Source organism: Rhinopithecus roxellana, chromosome 14, assembly GCF_007565055.1.
Source record: "Rhinopithecus roxellana isolate Shanxi Qingling chromosome 14, ASM756505v1, whole genome shotgun sequence".
NCBI classification, from domain to species: Eukaryota; Metazoa; Chordata; class Mammalia; order Primates; family Cercopithecidae; genus Rhinopithecus; species Rhinopithecus roxellana.
This window is the reverse complement of record NC_044562.1, coordinates 33,161,052-33,177,076: the sequence shown is the minus strand read 5'-3', so window position 1 is coordinate 33,177,076 and position 16,025 is coordinate 33,161,052. Positions and strand designations below refer to the sequence as shown.

The 16,025-nt window shown below is 43.5% G+C and overlaps 1 protein-coding gene across 1 annotated transcript; it reads left to right on the top strand.

Moving 5' to 3' along the window:
* Positions 1-2,526: 2,526 nt before the first annotated feature.
* RPL37A (ribosomal protein L37a) lies at positions 2,527-5,217 on the top strand. The gene is made up of 4 exons (XM_010362316.2): positions 2,527-2,617; positions 3,015-3,143; positions 3,698-3,780; positions 5,091-5,217. The coding sequence occupies exons 1-4, from the start codon at positions 2,615-2,617 to the stop codon at positions 5,152-5,154; spliced, it is 279 nt and encodes a 92-aa protein (XP_010360618.1). The 5' UTR covers positions 2,527-2,614; the 3' UTR covers positions 5,155-5,217.
* Positions 5,218-16,025: the final 10,808 nt, after the last annotated feature.

Sequence of the window (16,025 nt, the reverse complement as noted above, 5' to 3'; positions counted from 1 at the left end):
AAAAGAAACACATGCTTATTATAAAAGATAATTAGAAAATTCAAAAATGTATGCAAAAATCAATTTAACTATTCCCACTATCCACTACTTTTTGCTTTATCTCCTCCTTGAATTTACACAGCCAGAGTTGGAATAACAGATTGGGGAGGATAAAGAGACTACTACCCTTTTTCCACAAAAATGTGCAAGATGTGATGACATAAAGCACATGGTTGGTCACTGCCCCAATGGCACTCAAAGTCTGGAAGCTCTTCCTGGAATCATGGGAGGGAAGAACGGGACAGGACCTTGGAGACCACCTGGTCCAGCTCCTTGTAAACAAAGATGGTGGTTGCTGGGAGGTGGGGAGGTTGTTCTTCATGTGGGCACTGTGGCTTACCTAAAGTCAAACCACAAGGTAGTTACAGAGCATGGCCCAGACCGAGTGCCAGGGACCTGATTCTAATTCAAGTATGTTTTCTAATGTGCTTTTTCAGTGCACTAAATATTATGATTTAGAGTAGTACAAGCCAGCAATTAGGAGAACTAACTTTGGGGTCAGACAGACCGGATTTGAGTTCTAATTGCTGTGTGACATTGAGCAAGATTCTTAACTTCCCTGAGATTGAGTTGCTTTTTTCTTTTTTTTTTGTTTTGAGAAAGGATCTCACTCTGTTGTCCAGGTTGGAGTGCAATGGTGTGATCATAGCTCACTGTAACCTCTGAACTCCTGGGCTAAAGCAATCCTCACATTTCAGCCTCCTGAGCAGCTAGAACCACAGGTGTGTGCCACCATAACTGGCTTATTATTTTTATTTTTTGTGGAGATGGGGTCTTGCTATATTGTCCAGGGTGCCTAGAACTCCTGGCCTCAAAGAATCCTTTGCAAGAGAGACTCTGTCTCAAAAATAAAAACTAAATAAATAATAAATTTAAAAAATAAAAAATAAAAAAACAGAAAAAAGAAAGAATATAATAACTTGTCAGAGGTCCCACAGCTGGTAAATAGTTGTTTTGAACCCAGACTGAATCCAGAGCCTCTAAGTTCCTAATCATTACATGAGACTTTCTCTCTTTTTCTTAGTAATGAAGATAATAATTCCTATCATAAAGGATAATGGAAAATTAAATGAGCACATCCATATAAAATACTCAGTGCCTACCATGTGTTACCTTCCGACAATTGTAACCATATGAAGTGCACAGCTGTCTACAAGTTGCTGTGATTTGATTTACATATATTTTTTGAGACAGGCTCTCACTCTGTTTCCCAGGCTGGACTGCAGTGGCATAATGACAGCTTAGTGCAGCCTCAACCTCCCAGGCTCAAGTGATCTTCCCACCTCAGCCCAGGTATGCAAGTTGATTTTAATATAATTGTGAGGAAAAGTGAACAGGTGCAAAATTATTCGAGACAGTTAATATTGTTAATATTAAGCTTTGGGAATGGAAGCTACTTGTTACCAGAGTTCTGATTGGAATCAAGGCCACACAATGCCTTTCAGCTCTCATGGTCTTTCTTGGTCCTCAAATCATGGATTCTCTCTTATAGTCTTATTCCAGTATTTTTCTGAACTTCTTATCCTCTCTCTGGATTAGCCATCCCTGAAAAAAGGCAGCCAAACTTCCTAGTTCTACATGAAGAAAGAAAATCATGTGTCTAGTCCCAGAACACACCCTCCCCACCCCAGACCTCAACCAGAAATCCAGTTCTTCCCTGCTGACCCCTTTGAGAGACCTGGAGGGACAGAGAATTGATGGTGGGTAGAGGGTAAGATGTTAGAGTTTAAGGGTTCAGGCCTGGACCAGGAAGCTGCCTAACAGTCTAGTGTGGGGCCATGGGAGTGGGTTCTGAAATGAAGTGGAAGGCGGGCCATCTGCACTGAGATGGAGCAGCTGGAACACAAAACTCCAAGGTGACTGTTAACTTTTCTCCAGCCTTCCAATCTCAGACTTTCCTCAGGGAACGCCAGGCTCTTCTGAATTAGTCGCGGGCGGAACCATCGTCCTTTCCTTCAGAACTCTGATCAGTTTGAACTATCTAACTTCTTAATGTGGCTATACGATTGTTTGCTGCTGGCCTGCAACTTGCTCTCGGAGTGGAACTTTGGATTTTAGTCACTACTGTCGCTAGCATCCTGCAGAGTCAGCCACTTTTAGAGAATATGATGCAGCGGGGAAAGAAATGAGATTTGGAATAGGGACGGGGTTTCATCCTGCTGACCAGGCTGGTCTAGAACTCCTGACCCGCCCCGCCTCCCACAGTGTTAGAATTAAGGCGTGAGCCACCGCGCCCGACCCCACAGACGTTAAGATTTATGCACTTCTCCAAGCCAAGCGCTGTGCATCGAATGGAGGAACTCGTACCTTTGCAGGATTTTATAATATATCTGAAATAATCTGGACATGCTTCTGCTATGGTTGTTTGTCGCCATAGTTTGCGAATCCGGGTAAACCTGCGTGAGAGAGATACCTTACAATTGCAAACATTTCTCAGGAGGGCGCCGGAAAACGCCCGAACCATAGAGCTCAGTTCCTAGCTAGGCCTCCACCAGCCACTTCCGCTCGTCCGCCTAATACCGCGCCTGCGCACCGCGTTTCTTCCTCTCTGGGCTCGGACCTAGTTCGCGGCGACATGGTGAGTGCGGATCTCTGTGCGGCCTAGGTCTCTATCTCCCTGCATCTGTCCTTGTTTTCTTCTCCTGCACCCGTCTTCTCACCTGCCTTGCCCCGTGTTCTCTCCTGTCTCCATGCCTTCGCAGGAGACACCACTGTCGGACGCTGCCCCAAGGCGGAGGAGCGGGGGCGCCTTACCTGGTCCTGGCGCGCTCCGGCTGGGTTAACGCCGGGCGTTCGGAGCGCGCGGCGAGCCCTGGACACTGGTTTTGTTGGGTTGAATTTAGGGAAAACTAGGTCACATGTAATTCACATGTCGGTCACACGTCAGTGAGGTGGAGGAACGGTGTGTGGGGGCTCCGGGGCCTGCCTGGGTTCCAGGTCTAACTTTCACTGGTTTCTCCCTTCACTCTAAACAGGCCAAACGTACCAAGAAAGTCGGGATCGTCGGTAAATACGGAACCCGCTATGGGGCCTCCCTCCGGAAAATGGTGAAGAAAATTGAAATCAGCCAGCACGCCAAGTACACTTGCTCTTTCTGTGGCAAAGTAAGTAAGGCAAAGTCTGGTGAGGGCAGAGGGAGGGCAGGTTTCTTACCCAGGTGAGGTCTGACTTCAAGGTATTTTATAAGCCGTGTGCTCGTGAGCAGTTAGAATTACTCGTGCCATTCGTTGGTCATGAGTTTTAAGATAAAAGTGTTGATGGTAACTTTAGATTTTGTGAAACGTTTTTCATTTAAAGAAAACCACTTAAAAGTTAATGGGTAAAATAATCATTTGACAGAGCGCCCCCAGCCTAAGCCAAACCTGCTTTGTGGGAAATGATTCCATCAGTTTTGTCTACTGATGTTTCTGTACCAACCCCCAAGATGTCTAGTCTGTCCGTCTAATACCATTCTACTTGTTCTAGGAGGGATTTTTGTTTGATAAAGGTTTGAACGTTTATGTGCAAAATACTGCATTACATCAATCCTTGTTTTTGTTTTTGAGGGAGGAAGGAAGGCTTTCACATCCTTGACAATAAGGTGAATCCAAATTTAGACTTCTGGATGCTTGTAAGATAAAATACTTGGTTCATGGTGAAAATTGTTTCTCTTTTATAGACCAAGATGAAGAGACGAGCTGTGGGGATCTGGCACTGTGGTTCCTGCATGAAGACAGTGGCCGGTGGTGCCTGGACATACAAGTGAGTCTGTTTCCTTGTATTTCGAAGTGGGTGGGCCACATAGGCCCACATTCCAGGTTGTTGCTGGATGGACTAGTGTTAACACTTTCTCAGGACCGAGAGACTAAGGGTGTCCTTGTATTTTCAGGATTCTTTTGTGGTGATTTATTTTCAGTTATTGAAAGAGTAAACACAAAACTACCAAATAGAAGTCGGAAATCTATTCACAGACTGCTTTAGAATTAGATGGTCACTGGGCACATGGTTGTGAACATTGTCATGATACTGTGCAGGTCCGTTAGTGGGGCTGAATCTACTGAACGTTGGTGTGCATTGCAGGTTTTGACAAAAATAGGTGAAGAGGTCAATTAGTTCAAAACTGTATTTGGAAACTTGAGGCCATCAGGACCACCACAATTTTGTCTTTCTGAACAGTGTTAGACTGCTGCAGGTTTGTGAATCTGCAACTTAGTAGCACCTGACAGGGTGATACTACAAACACTACACTACAAACCAGTGTCCAGACCTGTGTTGTCCACTACACTAAGTACATATATGGCTAGTGTAATTAAAGAATTGGATTTTTAAGTTTCAGACAATTTAAACTTAAACCGAAGTGGAAAATGTTGAAATACATACATATATATACACACACACACCTTGTGTGGGTTTTTATTAGGGGAGAATGGAAAATGGGAACTAGAGTGCTTTCTTGGTTCTGATAGGAAAGTGAATTCGCATTTATATACTCACCATATAGGATGGTGATTTTCAGGTATAGTTCCTGAATTTTGTGGTAAAATTTTTGTAGTCATTTCAGTAGCTGTCTTTCCCAAAGGCACTTTAGTGTCCTCTATTTCCTTAATCATTGTTCTCACTGTACCATCTTGTAATTTATTCATTTCTTGTAATCTGTCCATTCCCTTTTAATAAGTTTGGGTCAGCCTCTTAAAACCATTTCTGTTTCGTGGGGTGGGGTAGGGGGGATTAAAGCTTGCTTGTCCATAACTGAGTTCCTATTAAAAAAAAAACTAGTTGAGAAATCAGATGCATGTGATTTGCATGTCTAATTCTGCAAGATCCTGAAGGCATGGCTCTTAAAGGATGCCATCATGTAGTTTAGAAGCCACTCACTCGGGGAAGTAATCTAATGTTGGTAAGATGTTTGGATCGACTGCAGCAAAGTATTGGTAGAGCAGTCTCTCTCAGTATAATTCTTTCCAGGAAAATTTGGGAAGAGACTTCACCACAAAAATGAGGCAGATTTACTTATTTGCCATTTTCTATGTTAACATGCTTAATTATGTTGGAAACTGAATCTTTCTTTCCAGTACCACTTCCGCTGTCACGGTAAAGTCCGCCATCAGAAGACTGAAGGAGTTGAAAGACCAGTAGACGCTCTTCTACTCTTTGAGACATCACTGGCCTATAATAAATGGGTTAATTTATGTAACAAAATTGCCTTGGCTTGTTAACTTTATTAGACATTCTGATGTTTGCATTGTGTAAATACTGTTGTATTGGAAAAGCATGCCAAGATGGAATATTGTAATTTGGTCTCCTTTTTAGTAGTCAGATGGTAAAATGCAGCATAAGAATGTAAGTCTTCAAGTTAGATATGTGTATTAGCTTTTTATAAGTCTGCTCTTGCCAGTTTGAGATACATTGGAGCCAACTGTGAACTTTAGTTTTTAATTATAGTTAATTTTTTTTGTTTGTTTTCTAGGCGGACTCTTTGTCACCCAGGCTGGAGTGCAGTGTACTGATCTTGGCCCACTGCAACCTCCACCTCTTAGGTTCAAGCAATTCTCCTTTCTCAGCCTCCCGAGTAGCTGGGATTACAGGCACGCACCACCATGCCCGGCTAATTTTTGTATTTTGAGTAGAGATAGGGTATTCGCCACATTGGCCATGCTGGTCTTGAACTGACCTCAAGTGATCCATCTGCCTCGGCCTCCCAGAGTGCTGGGATTACAGGCGTGAGCCACAAAGCCCAGCCTTACAGTCGGTGTTTTTATAAAATTTGTCTAGGCTGGGTGTGGTGACTCATGCCTGAAATCCCAGCACTTTGGGTGACTGAGGCAGGGGGATTACTTGAGGCCAGGATATTGAGATCAGTGTGGACAACATAGCAAAAACCCATCTTGATGAAAAATATAAAAAATAGCTTGGTATGGTGGCACATGCCTGTAATCCCAGCTACTTGGGAGGCTCAGGCACAAGAATCACTTGAACCAGGATTGTGCCACTGCACTTTAGCCTGGACAACACTCTGTCCCCCCAAAAAAAATTTCTGAAGGTGAAAGATATACTGAAAGATATACGTATACTGCCTCTTCTATGATGTTTCATTTGGCCTACACTGTATCAGCATCTTCAGGAAACAGTATGAAACTAATTTCACATTAAATGTTGCAAACGTCCACGATTCTCCAGTTTTTAGTTTGCACATAAGGATTTGTAGGATTGATTTCAGATTGACAGATGGTTGTAGTAACAAAGTGAATTGCCTTGGAGGAAGTCGAGTTATTTTAGGTCTGTCTTTGACACTTTTATGCACTTAATTCACTGCCAATTTAGTCTAACTTCTCAACCATCTGTGGTATGGACTTCTCAGTCCTCCTAATTGGTTTGTCTTGTGTCTATTCCAGAGTCAGTAATCCTTTAAGGATGCAAATTTAATTCGGTAAGAATGTGGATTTACTTCATCTTTAGGACCCAGTAAAAACCTTTGTTTCACTTGGGCTGACCCCTATCTTCTATAACTTTTTTTTGCCCATTACTCGCTTTTGTACAGATGTCTCCCTTGACCTTTACCTCCTGCATTGCCTCTGGCAGAAACATAACTACCCTAGAAGAATACTTAACTGGGTCAAGCGTTTGCTAGATCCATAGCAGTAACTGGTCATCTTTGGATCTCATTTGTGTCACAAAGTGGTACTACTGATTTTGTACTGTGAAGCAAGTATTGTCGGTCAGTAGGGGTAGGACCAGGAGTGACAAGTCAGGATTTTCAGGCTTCATAGGTGTGGCGCAGCTCTCCAGGTGAATCTCCGGGAGAAGCTCTCCATAGGATCTCCAGGTGAGTGACCAGGATTTCACATAAGCATAGGGAACTGAGGGAGCATTAGATGGCCTAATGCTGTGGTTAAGAACACCAGCTTAGCCAAACTGCCTAGGTAGTTGGGTGACCTGGGTTAAGTAACAACCTCTCTGCTTCAGTTTCCTGTATAATTCGTGATAGTAGAATGGAATAGATGATGGGTGTTTGGATTACTAATCTGGAGTCTTAACAAAGCTGGTATGTTACCTTTGAACATGATTAGGCATGGAAAACTACTCAATTTTTGTAATAAGTGAAGTACTGCTTTTTGTTTGTTTTCTGAGACAGTCTCACTGTCACCCAGGCTGAAGTGCAGTGGCACAATCTCAGCTCACTGCAGTCTCCACCTCCCGGATTCAAGCAGTTCTCATGCCTCAGCCTCCGAAGTAGCTGGGATTACAGGCTTATGCCACTAAGCCCAGCTAGTGTTTGTATTTTTAGTAGAGACAGGCTTTCGCCATTTCACCATGACCAGGCTGGTCTCGAACTCCCGGGCTCAAGTGGTATGTCAGCCTTGGCCTCCCAAAGTGCTGGAATTTTGTAAGCCGCCTCAACCAGCCATGTATTGATTGCTTTTTTATGACAGTTAAAGAGGAAAGGGCAGCAGACAGTTTACAGACTAGTGAAAGTGTTGAGATAAATATTTTTATATCTAAGGAAATAGTGATTTTCCCAAGATGTTAGGGAGGCAGGTGGTGTAGGTAGGGCTGAAAATAAGGTTTCTGATCCCTGGTCTGTGATTTCCTGCTGTACTAGTCTGCCTTCTATTTTATGGGCTCAGAGTATTCCTTACCTGCCTCTTCCCATACTAAAGATGCCCACCTTCATTTTGTGATTTAAGCAACTTCATCCCCTGGCTTGTTTTCACAGTGGTTTTCTGAGCGTTTGACTCTTAAGTCATTTAATTGAACATTGTGTCGTGATACAAAAAGTAAGTTAGGCTTGTGTTTTTCACCAGGCCATTTCATTGTATCCTAACTATGCGGGTGGCTGTGATAAATGTACAGATAGCCAATACAGAAGCACATCTAATTCCAAGTTTTGGGTATGAAGTTGGGACATGGGTAAGCTTGAGCTTCATTTTGTCAGCAACAGGTGAGGTGTGGAGAACTGGGACTGAAGGAATTTGGGGAGGATCTGTTCAATAAAGATTGGAAATATTACATCAACTTGGGAATGTAGCAACTAGAACCAAGCAATCTGTACAGCGTTTTTACTGTTGGCTGTCTTCCTCTGGGAAACTAAAAGCCATTTTGTTGATAGCACTTCAGGTCAGAATTCATCAACACAGAATGGAAACATTGTTTATACGCTTTGGGGTACATCAAGATAAGTTGAGGGTAAAGTGAATGTCATGCCACAATCAACCCTGTATGTCAGGACCCTTGAGAGCAGAGTAGTGTCTGGAGAGTGGGTGGTATGGTTGACAGAGACCCACATTATGGGTTCACTTAATGAAGCGGGGGCTTGGTTGAGGGTAGAGACTGTTCATTAAACCAACCTGTGTTGACCTCTCTGTGCAGTATGGACAGGACCTGATCACCATCCTCAAGTCCCAGTATAACAGGGGGAACAGTATGCTTAATTAAGCTTGATTATAAACTCTTTGAGCTAGACACAACTATGGTGAAAGTGTTATTTCCTCCTAATTATGTGTATATACATGCCAATTCCAATCAGAACGCTAATTTTTCTTTTTAACCCCCAGAGCTGTGCAAAATATTTTTCAAATTTATTCGGGAACACAAACAACAGTTGGAAAGGACAAGAACTGTCTCCAGCATAATGGTTAAGAATGTGGAGGCTGAGGCAGGAGAATGGCGTGAGCCGGGATCACGCCACTGCACTCCAGCCTAGGCTACAGAGCAAGACTCTATCTCAAAGAAAAAAAAAAAATGAATGTGGATTCTGGAGTCAGAAGCAGGAGTTCTGCTATACTGGCTGTGTGACCTTGGAGGAATTATTTAATCCTCTCCTGAACTTTACTCTTTTTCCCCCCCGAGACAGAGTCTTGCTGTGTTGCCAAGCTGGAGTGCAATATCATGATCTTGGCCCACTGCAACCTCCGCCCGCCTCCTGAGTTCAAGCGATTCACCTGCCTCAGCCTTCCGAGTAGCTGGGATTACAGGTGTGTGCCACCAAGCCCGGCTAATTTTTGTTTTTAGTAGAAACGGGGTTTCACCATGTTGGCCAGGCTGGTCTTGAACTCCTGACCTCAGGTGATCCACCCACTTTGGCCTCCTAAAGCGCTGGAGTTACAGGCATAAGCCATCGTGCCTGGCCTAATCTTTTCATCTGTAAGATGGATATAATAGTTTTCCTCTTAAACAGAACAAGTTAGATAAATTTGGATCTAGAACACTCATAGTGAGGTTCAGGGACTGTAGATCTTGGAAAGACGAAAAACGCTTTGGACATAATGCTGTTTTTCAAAGATGGGGTGGTGGATGAGTGTTAGAGGGTGCTGTCAGGCCAAAGGAGAAGGAATCAGGAGGGAGACTGTCTATGGTGAAAGGATGAGTTACGATGTCAGAAAGGGAGAGACAGAGTTCAGGCCAAGGAAGCCTTTCTGTTATTGGCCCAAGGAGCTTCAGTAAGATCTTTGAACATACTTTGAAGTAATTGAAAATACTTTGAAGTCATTTTGTGTGTGTGTACGTGCATACACAACTGATTTATTTTTTGTTTTTTATTTATTTTTTTTGAGATAGGGTCTGGCTCTGTCGCCCAGGCTAGAGTGCAGTGGTGTGGTCTCAGCTCACTGCAACCTCTGCCTCCCAGGCTCAAGCCGTCCTCCCACTTTATCCTCCCCAGTAGCTGGGACTACAGGCGTGCGCCACCTCGCCTGGCTAACTTTTGTATTTTTCATGGAGACAGGGTTTCACCGTATTGCCCATGCTGGTCTCAGACTCCTGAGCTTAAGCAATCCACCTGCTGTGGCCTCCCATAGTACTAAGATTACTGGCGTGAGCCACCGTGCCCAGAATATGAAACACTTTTGAGGTTCAAATCTCTTGAATCTTAGAAATTCCGAGAAAGGCTTATTTTCCTCTTTTCCATCGGATCTGCCTTTGCTGTTTATACTGTCTATGGGAAGTTGTTGTGTGGACCTGTTTGTCATGGGTTAAATTCTAGCACATTTGTGCTAAGGGTCAAGTAATACCCTGTTTTCCCAGGGGCTTCACTTAAAGTAATTTCGTGTAATTTTTGGTTGGTTAGTCTCTGGCTTACTTACTTCAGGTCATAGAGAAAATGAGATGTATTGGCTGCATTTGCACAGGAACCATAAAAGGATTGTTCCAAGCACTGTGGGAAAAGGATGGTGCCATTTGCTTAGAGGGTACTGACTAGAGATAGAAAAAGCCATTCTGAAAAAATAGAAACCACAAGAACTGAGGACAGATTTAATTCCTGGTGGCTGAGAGCTGGTTCTTGTTGCTTCTCTGTTCTGCTCTCCCATTGAGTTGGCTGCACCCAGTTTTTCTAGATATAGAAGGTTGGGACCTACAGTGACTGGGAGATTGCTATAAGCAACAAGATGCCAACACCACTTGCATCTTAGGCCCATTTACAAGAACATTAGAAGAACGAGTTTCTGTGTGCCCCGTGGTTCCTTCCAGGCAATAATCAGTGAAAAAAGTAGGAGACCAACCACATGGATCTACAACTACATGATTTATTGTCTACACCCACTAGACCAGAGTAAGCTGGAGTTTGGGGCATGCAAGCAAAAGGTAACACTTTCTTTGTTTGAGATTGAGTCTCACTCTCGCCCAGGCTGGAATGCAGTGGTGTGATCTCAGCTTGTTATAACCTCTGCCTCCTGGGTTCAAGTGATCTTCCTCCTCAGCCTCCTGAGTAGCTGGGATTACAAGCATGTGGCACCATGCCCGGCTAATTTTTCTATAGAGACGGGGTTTCACCATCTTGGCCAGGCTGGTCTAGAACTCCTGACTTCAAGTGATCCGCCCGCCTTGGCCTCGCAGAGTGTTGAGGCCACCACACGCAGCCAACACTTTTATACACAACCGTATTGGTCCATTCTTGTACTGCTATAAAGAAATACCTGAGACTGGATAATTTATAAAGAGATTTAATTGGCTTACAGTTCCACTGGGTATACAGGAGGCATGACTGGGGAGGCCTCAGGGAGGTTTTACTCACCGTGGTAGGCAAAGCCAGAGCAGGAATCTTCACATGGCTGGAGCCTAGAGCAGGAGGAAGAGTAGGGGGTGGGGGGTTGGGTAGGAGGTGGTACTATACACTAAAAACAACCCGATCTTGTGAGAACTCTCACAAGAACAGCACTAGCAGGATGGTGCTAAACCATGAGAAATCGTCCCCATGATCCATTTACCTCACACCAGGCCCAGTCTCCAAAGTTGGAGATTTCAATTGAACATGAGATTTGAGTCGGGACACAGATCCTGACCATATCAACAACTAAAGTTTCTTTTTATGACAGCATTATTTGTGGTATACCTGAACTCCTCCCAGACTCCCCAACTATTTCCCTGGTTGGGTAATGTGTCAGTGTCCTAGCAGGGAACAGATGACACATTCAAATTACAAAAATACAAGGTTTTTATAAAGACATTTAAAGTGTGTGCAGGACGTTGGAAAAGCCATAGGAGATAGTAGAGTGGCCTGAAAGGGAGGAGAGTGAGTAGTTACTGGAAATTGTTAAGGAAAGCCCTGTGGAAAGGGTGACCTTAAAGTGATTCAACCAATGAAGTGTGGCCATGCAGAGTGACCCAGGGGGATGAATATCCCAGCCTCATTCTGTCTTCTTATCTGCTGTTTTCCAGTGACCAAGCCCAACCAGTAGGCAAAAGAACCCATTCACATAGTACATAGAGGTCAGCCTCCTGGAGCAGAGATCAAGATAGCGAAGAGAGGAGGATGGCGTCAGAGAGGCATGTGAAAACTGTCAAGCGTATACCATCTGTTAGGGCTCTGCATTCTGTTAAGATCAGACATTGATCTGTTGAAGATTTTCAACTTCAATAGGTTGTCATTGTGCAGTCCTTGTGGGTAGGGACTAGGTTTCGTTCTTTATGTCCTCTTGTATTAGCTACTGTGAAATCCAAACCACCTCAGAACTCAAGAATTGAAAACAATAAGCATTAATAATACTCAAAAGTCATTCTGATAATGAGTCATTCCGGGCTTGGCTTGCTCTTGCATCTGTGGTCAGCTGTTAGTTTGGTGGGGATCTGATTGGTCTAGGATGACCTCATATCTGGCTGGTAGTTGGCTGGCATTTGGAGCAGTAAGTGTGACTGGGTCATGTGTCTCATTCAGCAGCTAGCCTGGGTTGGCTCACAGTTCAGTGGCAGGGTAATTGAAGTTCACACATCATTACTTGTTCTACATTATAGTACAAAGAAGTCAGTCTCAAGGCGAATCCAGATTTAAGGAGTAAGAAAATACACTCATTTCTTGATGCAATAAGCTACACATTACAAAGGGTGTAGATACAGAATTATGGCACTTTGTGCAATCTAGTCCCCATAATCGGGTCTGGGATAAAATGAGTCCTCTGTTATTTTATGATTTAATAAATAAATGGACGGTACTAGAGAGGAGATTTTAAATGTCCTGAAAGGTCTGACCATTTTGTGGTCCCCATCTATTAGTTTACTTTTTTTGTGGTTAATTTAGACGGGGTCTCACTGTCACCCAGGTTGGAGTGCAGTGGCATGATCTGGGCTCACAGCAACTTCTGCCTCCCAGGCTCAAGCGATCCTCCCACCTCAGCCTCCTGAGTAACTGGGACTACAGGCAGGTGCCACCACGCCTGGCTAATTTTTTTGTATTTTTTGTAGAGACAGGGTTTTGCCAGGTTGTCCAGGCTGGTCTTGAGCTCCTGGACTCAAGTGATATGCCTACCTTGGCCTCCTAAAGTGCTGAGATTACAGGCATGACTTATTAAGTATTTGTAAAACTGTCTGATTATAATGTCTTAGGCATTCAGAGGAAGCACAATTGCTGGTACTATTGAAAGGGGTGTGTTGAGCCATCTGTGTCATATTCCAACTTTTGTCTTGGCTCATTCCAGTTTTATGGTAACAAGAATATAAATATTCTACTGTCTCTTCATTTTGCCTGTTACCTGGTGTTTAGTGACTTGTTCATATTCTCCCTTTACTGACATCATACTTCCTATGTCTGTTAGCTAGTCTTGATACTTTTCTGATGATCAGATTACCTAGTCCTTTTGATACATGAAGTTTTGCCTATTCTTGGGCCAGTCAACTCTCCATATTTTGCAGAATCGTGAGGATTGTCATCACCAGTCTCTTGATTGAGAAGCAGCTTACAAAGGTATCGCATCTTGGTATGGTAGCTAATTGGGCATTTGGGTTGATTAGTGAAGGGATTTTTGGTTCCACATGTGATACTTTGGGGCATCTTTGGAATTGCATGTAAGGAAAGAGAGGCATGTAGAATGCATTAGAGATTCCATCATAATCATGTCTGGGCGCAGTGGCTCACACCTGTAATCCCAGCACTGGGAGGCGTGGGTGGATCACCTGAGGTCAGGAGTTTGTGACCAGCTGGACCAACATGGTGAAACCCTGTCTCTACTAGAAAAATACAATAATTAGCCGAGTGTGGTGGCTCCCGCCTGTAATCCCAGCACTTTGAGAGGCTGAGGCAGGCGGATCAGCTGAGGTCAGGAGTTTGTGACCAGCCTGACCAACATGGTGAAATCCCGTCTCTACTAAAAAAATAAAATAATTAGCTGGGCGTGGTGGCACGCACCTGTAATCGCAGCTACTCAGGAGGCTGAGGCAGGAGAATCACTTGAACTCGGGAGGTGGAGGTTGCAGTGAGCTGAGATCGCTTCACTGCACTCCAGCCTGGGCGAGGGAGTGAGACTATCTTAAAAAAAAAGAAAAATAACTACTGTCATCTAGCCTTTGGTACTCTGTTTCTCATAACTGAACACTCTCAGTAGGCTCAGTTGATTGATAGAGTAAATGGAACCAATCAATTATCTTTAGAGAATTTGGATCAAATGACACAGGAGCTGAGTTAAGATCATTAAGCTTTGGGAAAAGTGCATGCCTCCTGCTGCCAGGATCACAACACTGCCCCAATTCCTATCCCAGCCAGAGTGTTTGGTTGCATGCAATAAAGACTAACTGCAGGTAACTAAAGCAGAAAAGTGTTTATTGGAGGGTAATAGAGTGCTTCACAGGATTGAAAAAAATCTAAAGGATCAGGTTTATACGGGGAAGAAAATAGGGCGTTCTCACAGATACCAAAGGGAGGAGTGAAAGACAATCCCCTTAAAGAATCCCCAGTGGGGAGCTGAGCTTCTGGTCTGTTTTGTCTTGACACTATTCAGGAGTCAAAAACCTGAACAGAAGAGTCCAGCGGCCTAGTTGGGGGCCACACTCGTATCCCTTGGCACCTTAGTTGGCAGTCCCACCAAGACTACAGATGACAGAGGAGAAATAAATCTCTAATAGGGAATTCGAGATTATCCATAATTTTAGGAGGGCAAATGTTTTTCACATCAAGCTTGAATTACCATTTAGAGTGTATTTGTACTACTTACTCTTTTATAAACTATCTAATTAGAAGGTAATGCCTCTTGGATTTTGTCCTTCAACTCATGGAAGAACACTACAACAGAGCCAGAGTACACAAGTTGGGGGGCAAAGTACTCTCCAACTCTTCCCCATGAGAACCTGAGACCACTGACTGTGGTCAGAGTAGGAGCTTATGGAGGTCAGATGGTAGATGATGTCTTGGATTGAATATCTCACAGTGGGTAATGTGGAATGGTGGCTCCATCCTTTGTTTTTTACCCTATTTCCAGAATGATGAAACTGCTTTATTTGACCCGTGGCCCATGGAGGGAGGGCTGTTAGGGTTGGAAAATCAAATGCAAACCTCTAGGGTTGCCTCTCCTACACACAGTAAAACAAAAGGAATCTCTGGGTCTATCACAGATAAATGGCTTAGCCAAACATCTGACATTTTCATGAATAATAATCTTACGATCATAACTAACCTCAGCTATGATTCTGGTTATAAATCTGTATTGGAGGAAATCAACATATCTCCTGGCCATGACATACTGCTGCTATTAACCTAACAAATGTATTTTTTCCTTTCATCCCTATCTGCGAAGTAGGCAAAACTAGTTTATCTTCACATTGCAGGGACAGCAGTATACTTTCACTGTTTTACTTCAGGGCTATCAACTCATATACTCATATACAACTCATATATGTTATTGATGTTAACATGTAATGGGGTTACTGTTATTTTTAAATGAATTGGTAATTTTTTTTTTTTAATTCCCAGTATTAATTCCTTTTTGTTTTTTTGAGACAGAGTTTCACTCTGTTGCCCAGGCTGAGTGCAGTGGTGTGATAGCTCTGCAACCTCTGCCTCCTGGGTTCAAGCAATTCTCCTGCCTTGGCCTCCTGAGTAGCTGGGATTACAGGCGTGCACCACCATGCCCGACTAATTTTTTTGTATTTTTAGTAGAGACAGGGTTTCACCACATGGACCAAGCTGGTCTCAAACTCCTGACCTCAGGTGATCTGCCTGCCTCAGCCTCCCAAAGTGCTGGGATTACAGGCATGAGCCACTGTGCCCGGCCTCATATACTATAATATAATCCAGAAAGATCTTGACCATTTTGGTGTCTCAGGGAAGATACTGATCCATTATACCGATGACATAACAAGTGGACCTAAAGAGATCAGGAAGTGTTGAGAATGATAGGCCTAGTATGATATGAATATGGTGTTTAGGTTATCGGGGATTTCCTACCTAAAGTGATAGACAAGTTGCTGCACTTTACTCCCAACTAAGAGAGAGAATCTTTATTGGGTCCGTTTGGATTGAGGGGGATGGTTGCAAAATAAATCACATTTGAGTGTGCTTCTCTGTCTCGTTTACTGAGTAACCTGTAGGACTTGAGTGGAGTCTGTCAGAGTTTTCAGTAGAGCCTGGAGAAAGAACAGACTTGGCAGCAGATCCAAGTTGTAGTCCCAAGTTGTTCTGGCACTTGCTCTGTATGACCTAGCAAATCTAAGTAGATTTGAGGTGTTAGTGGCAGGCAGAGATGCTCTATGATGCTGCAAAAGAAAAATCGTAGTGCACTAGGGATTTGAAATTAATGACCTCTTCTGCT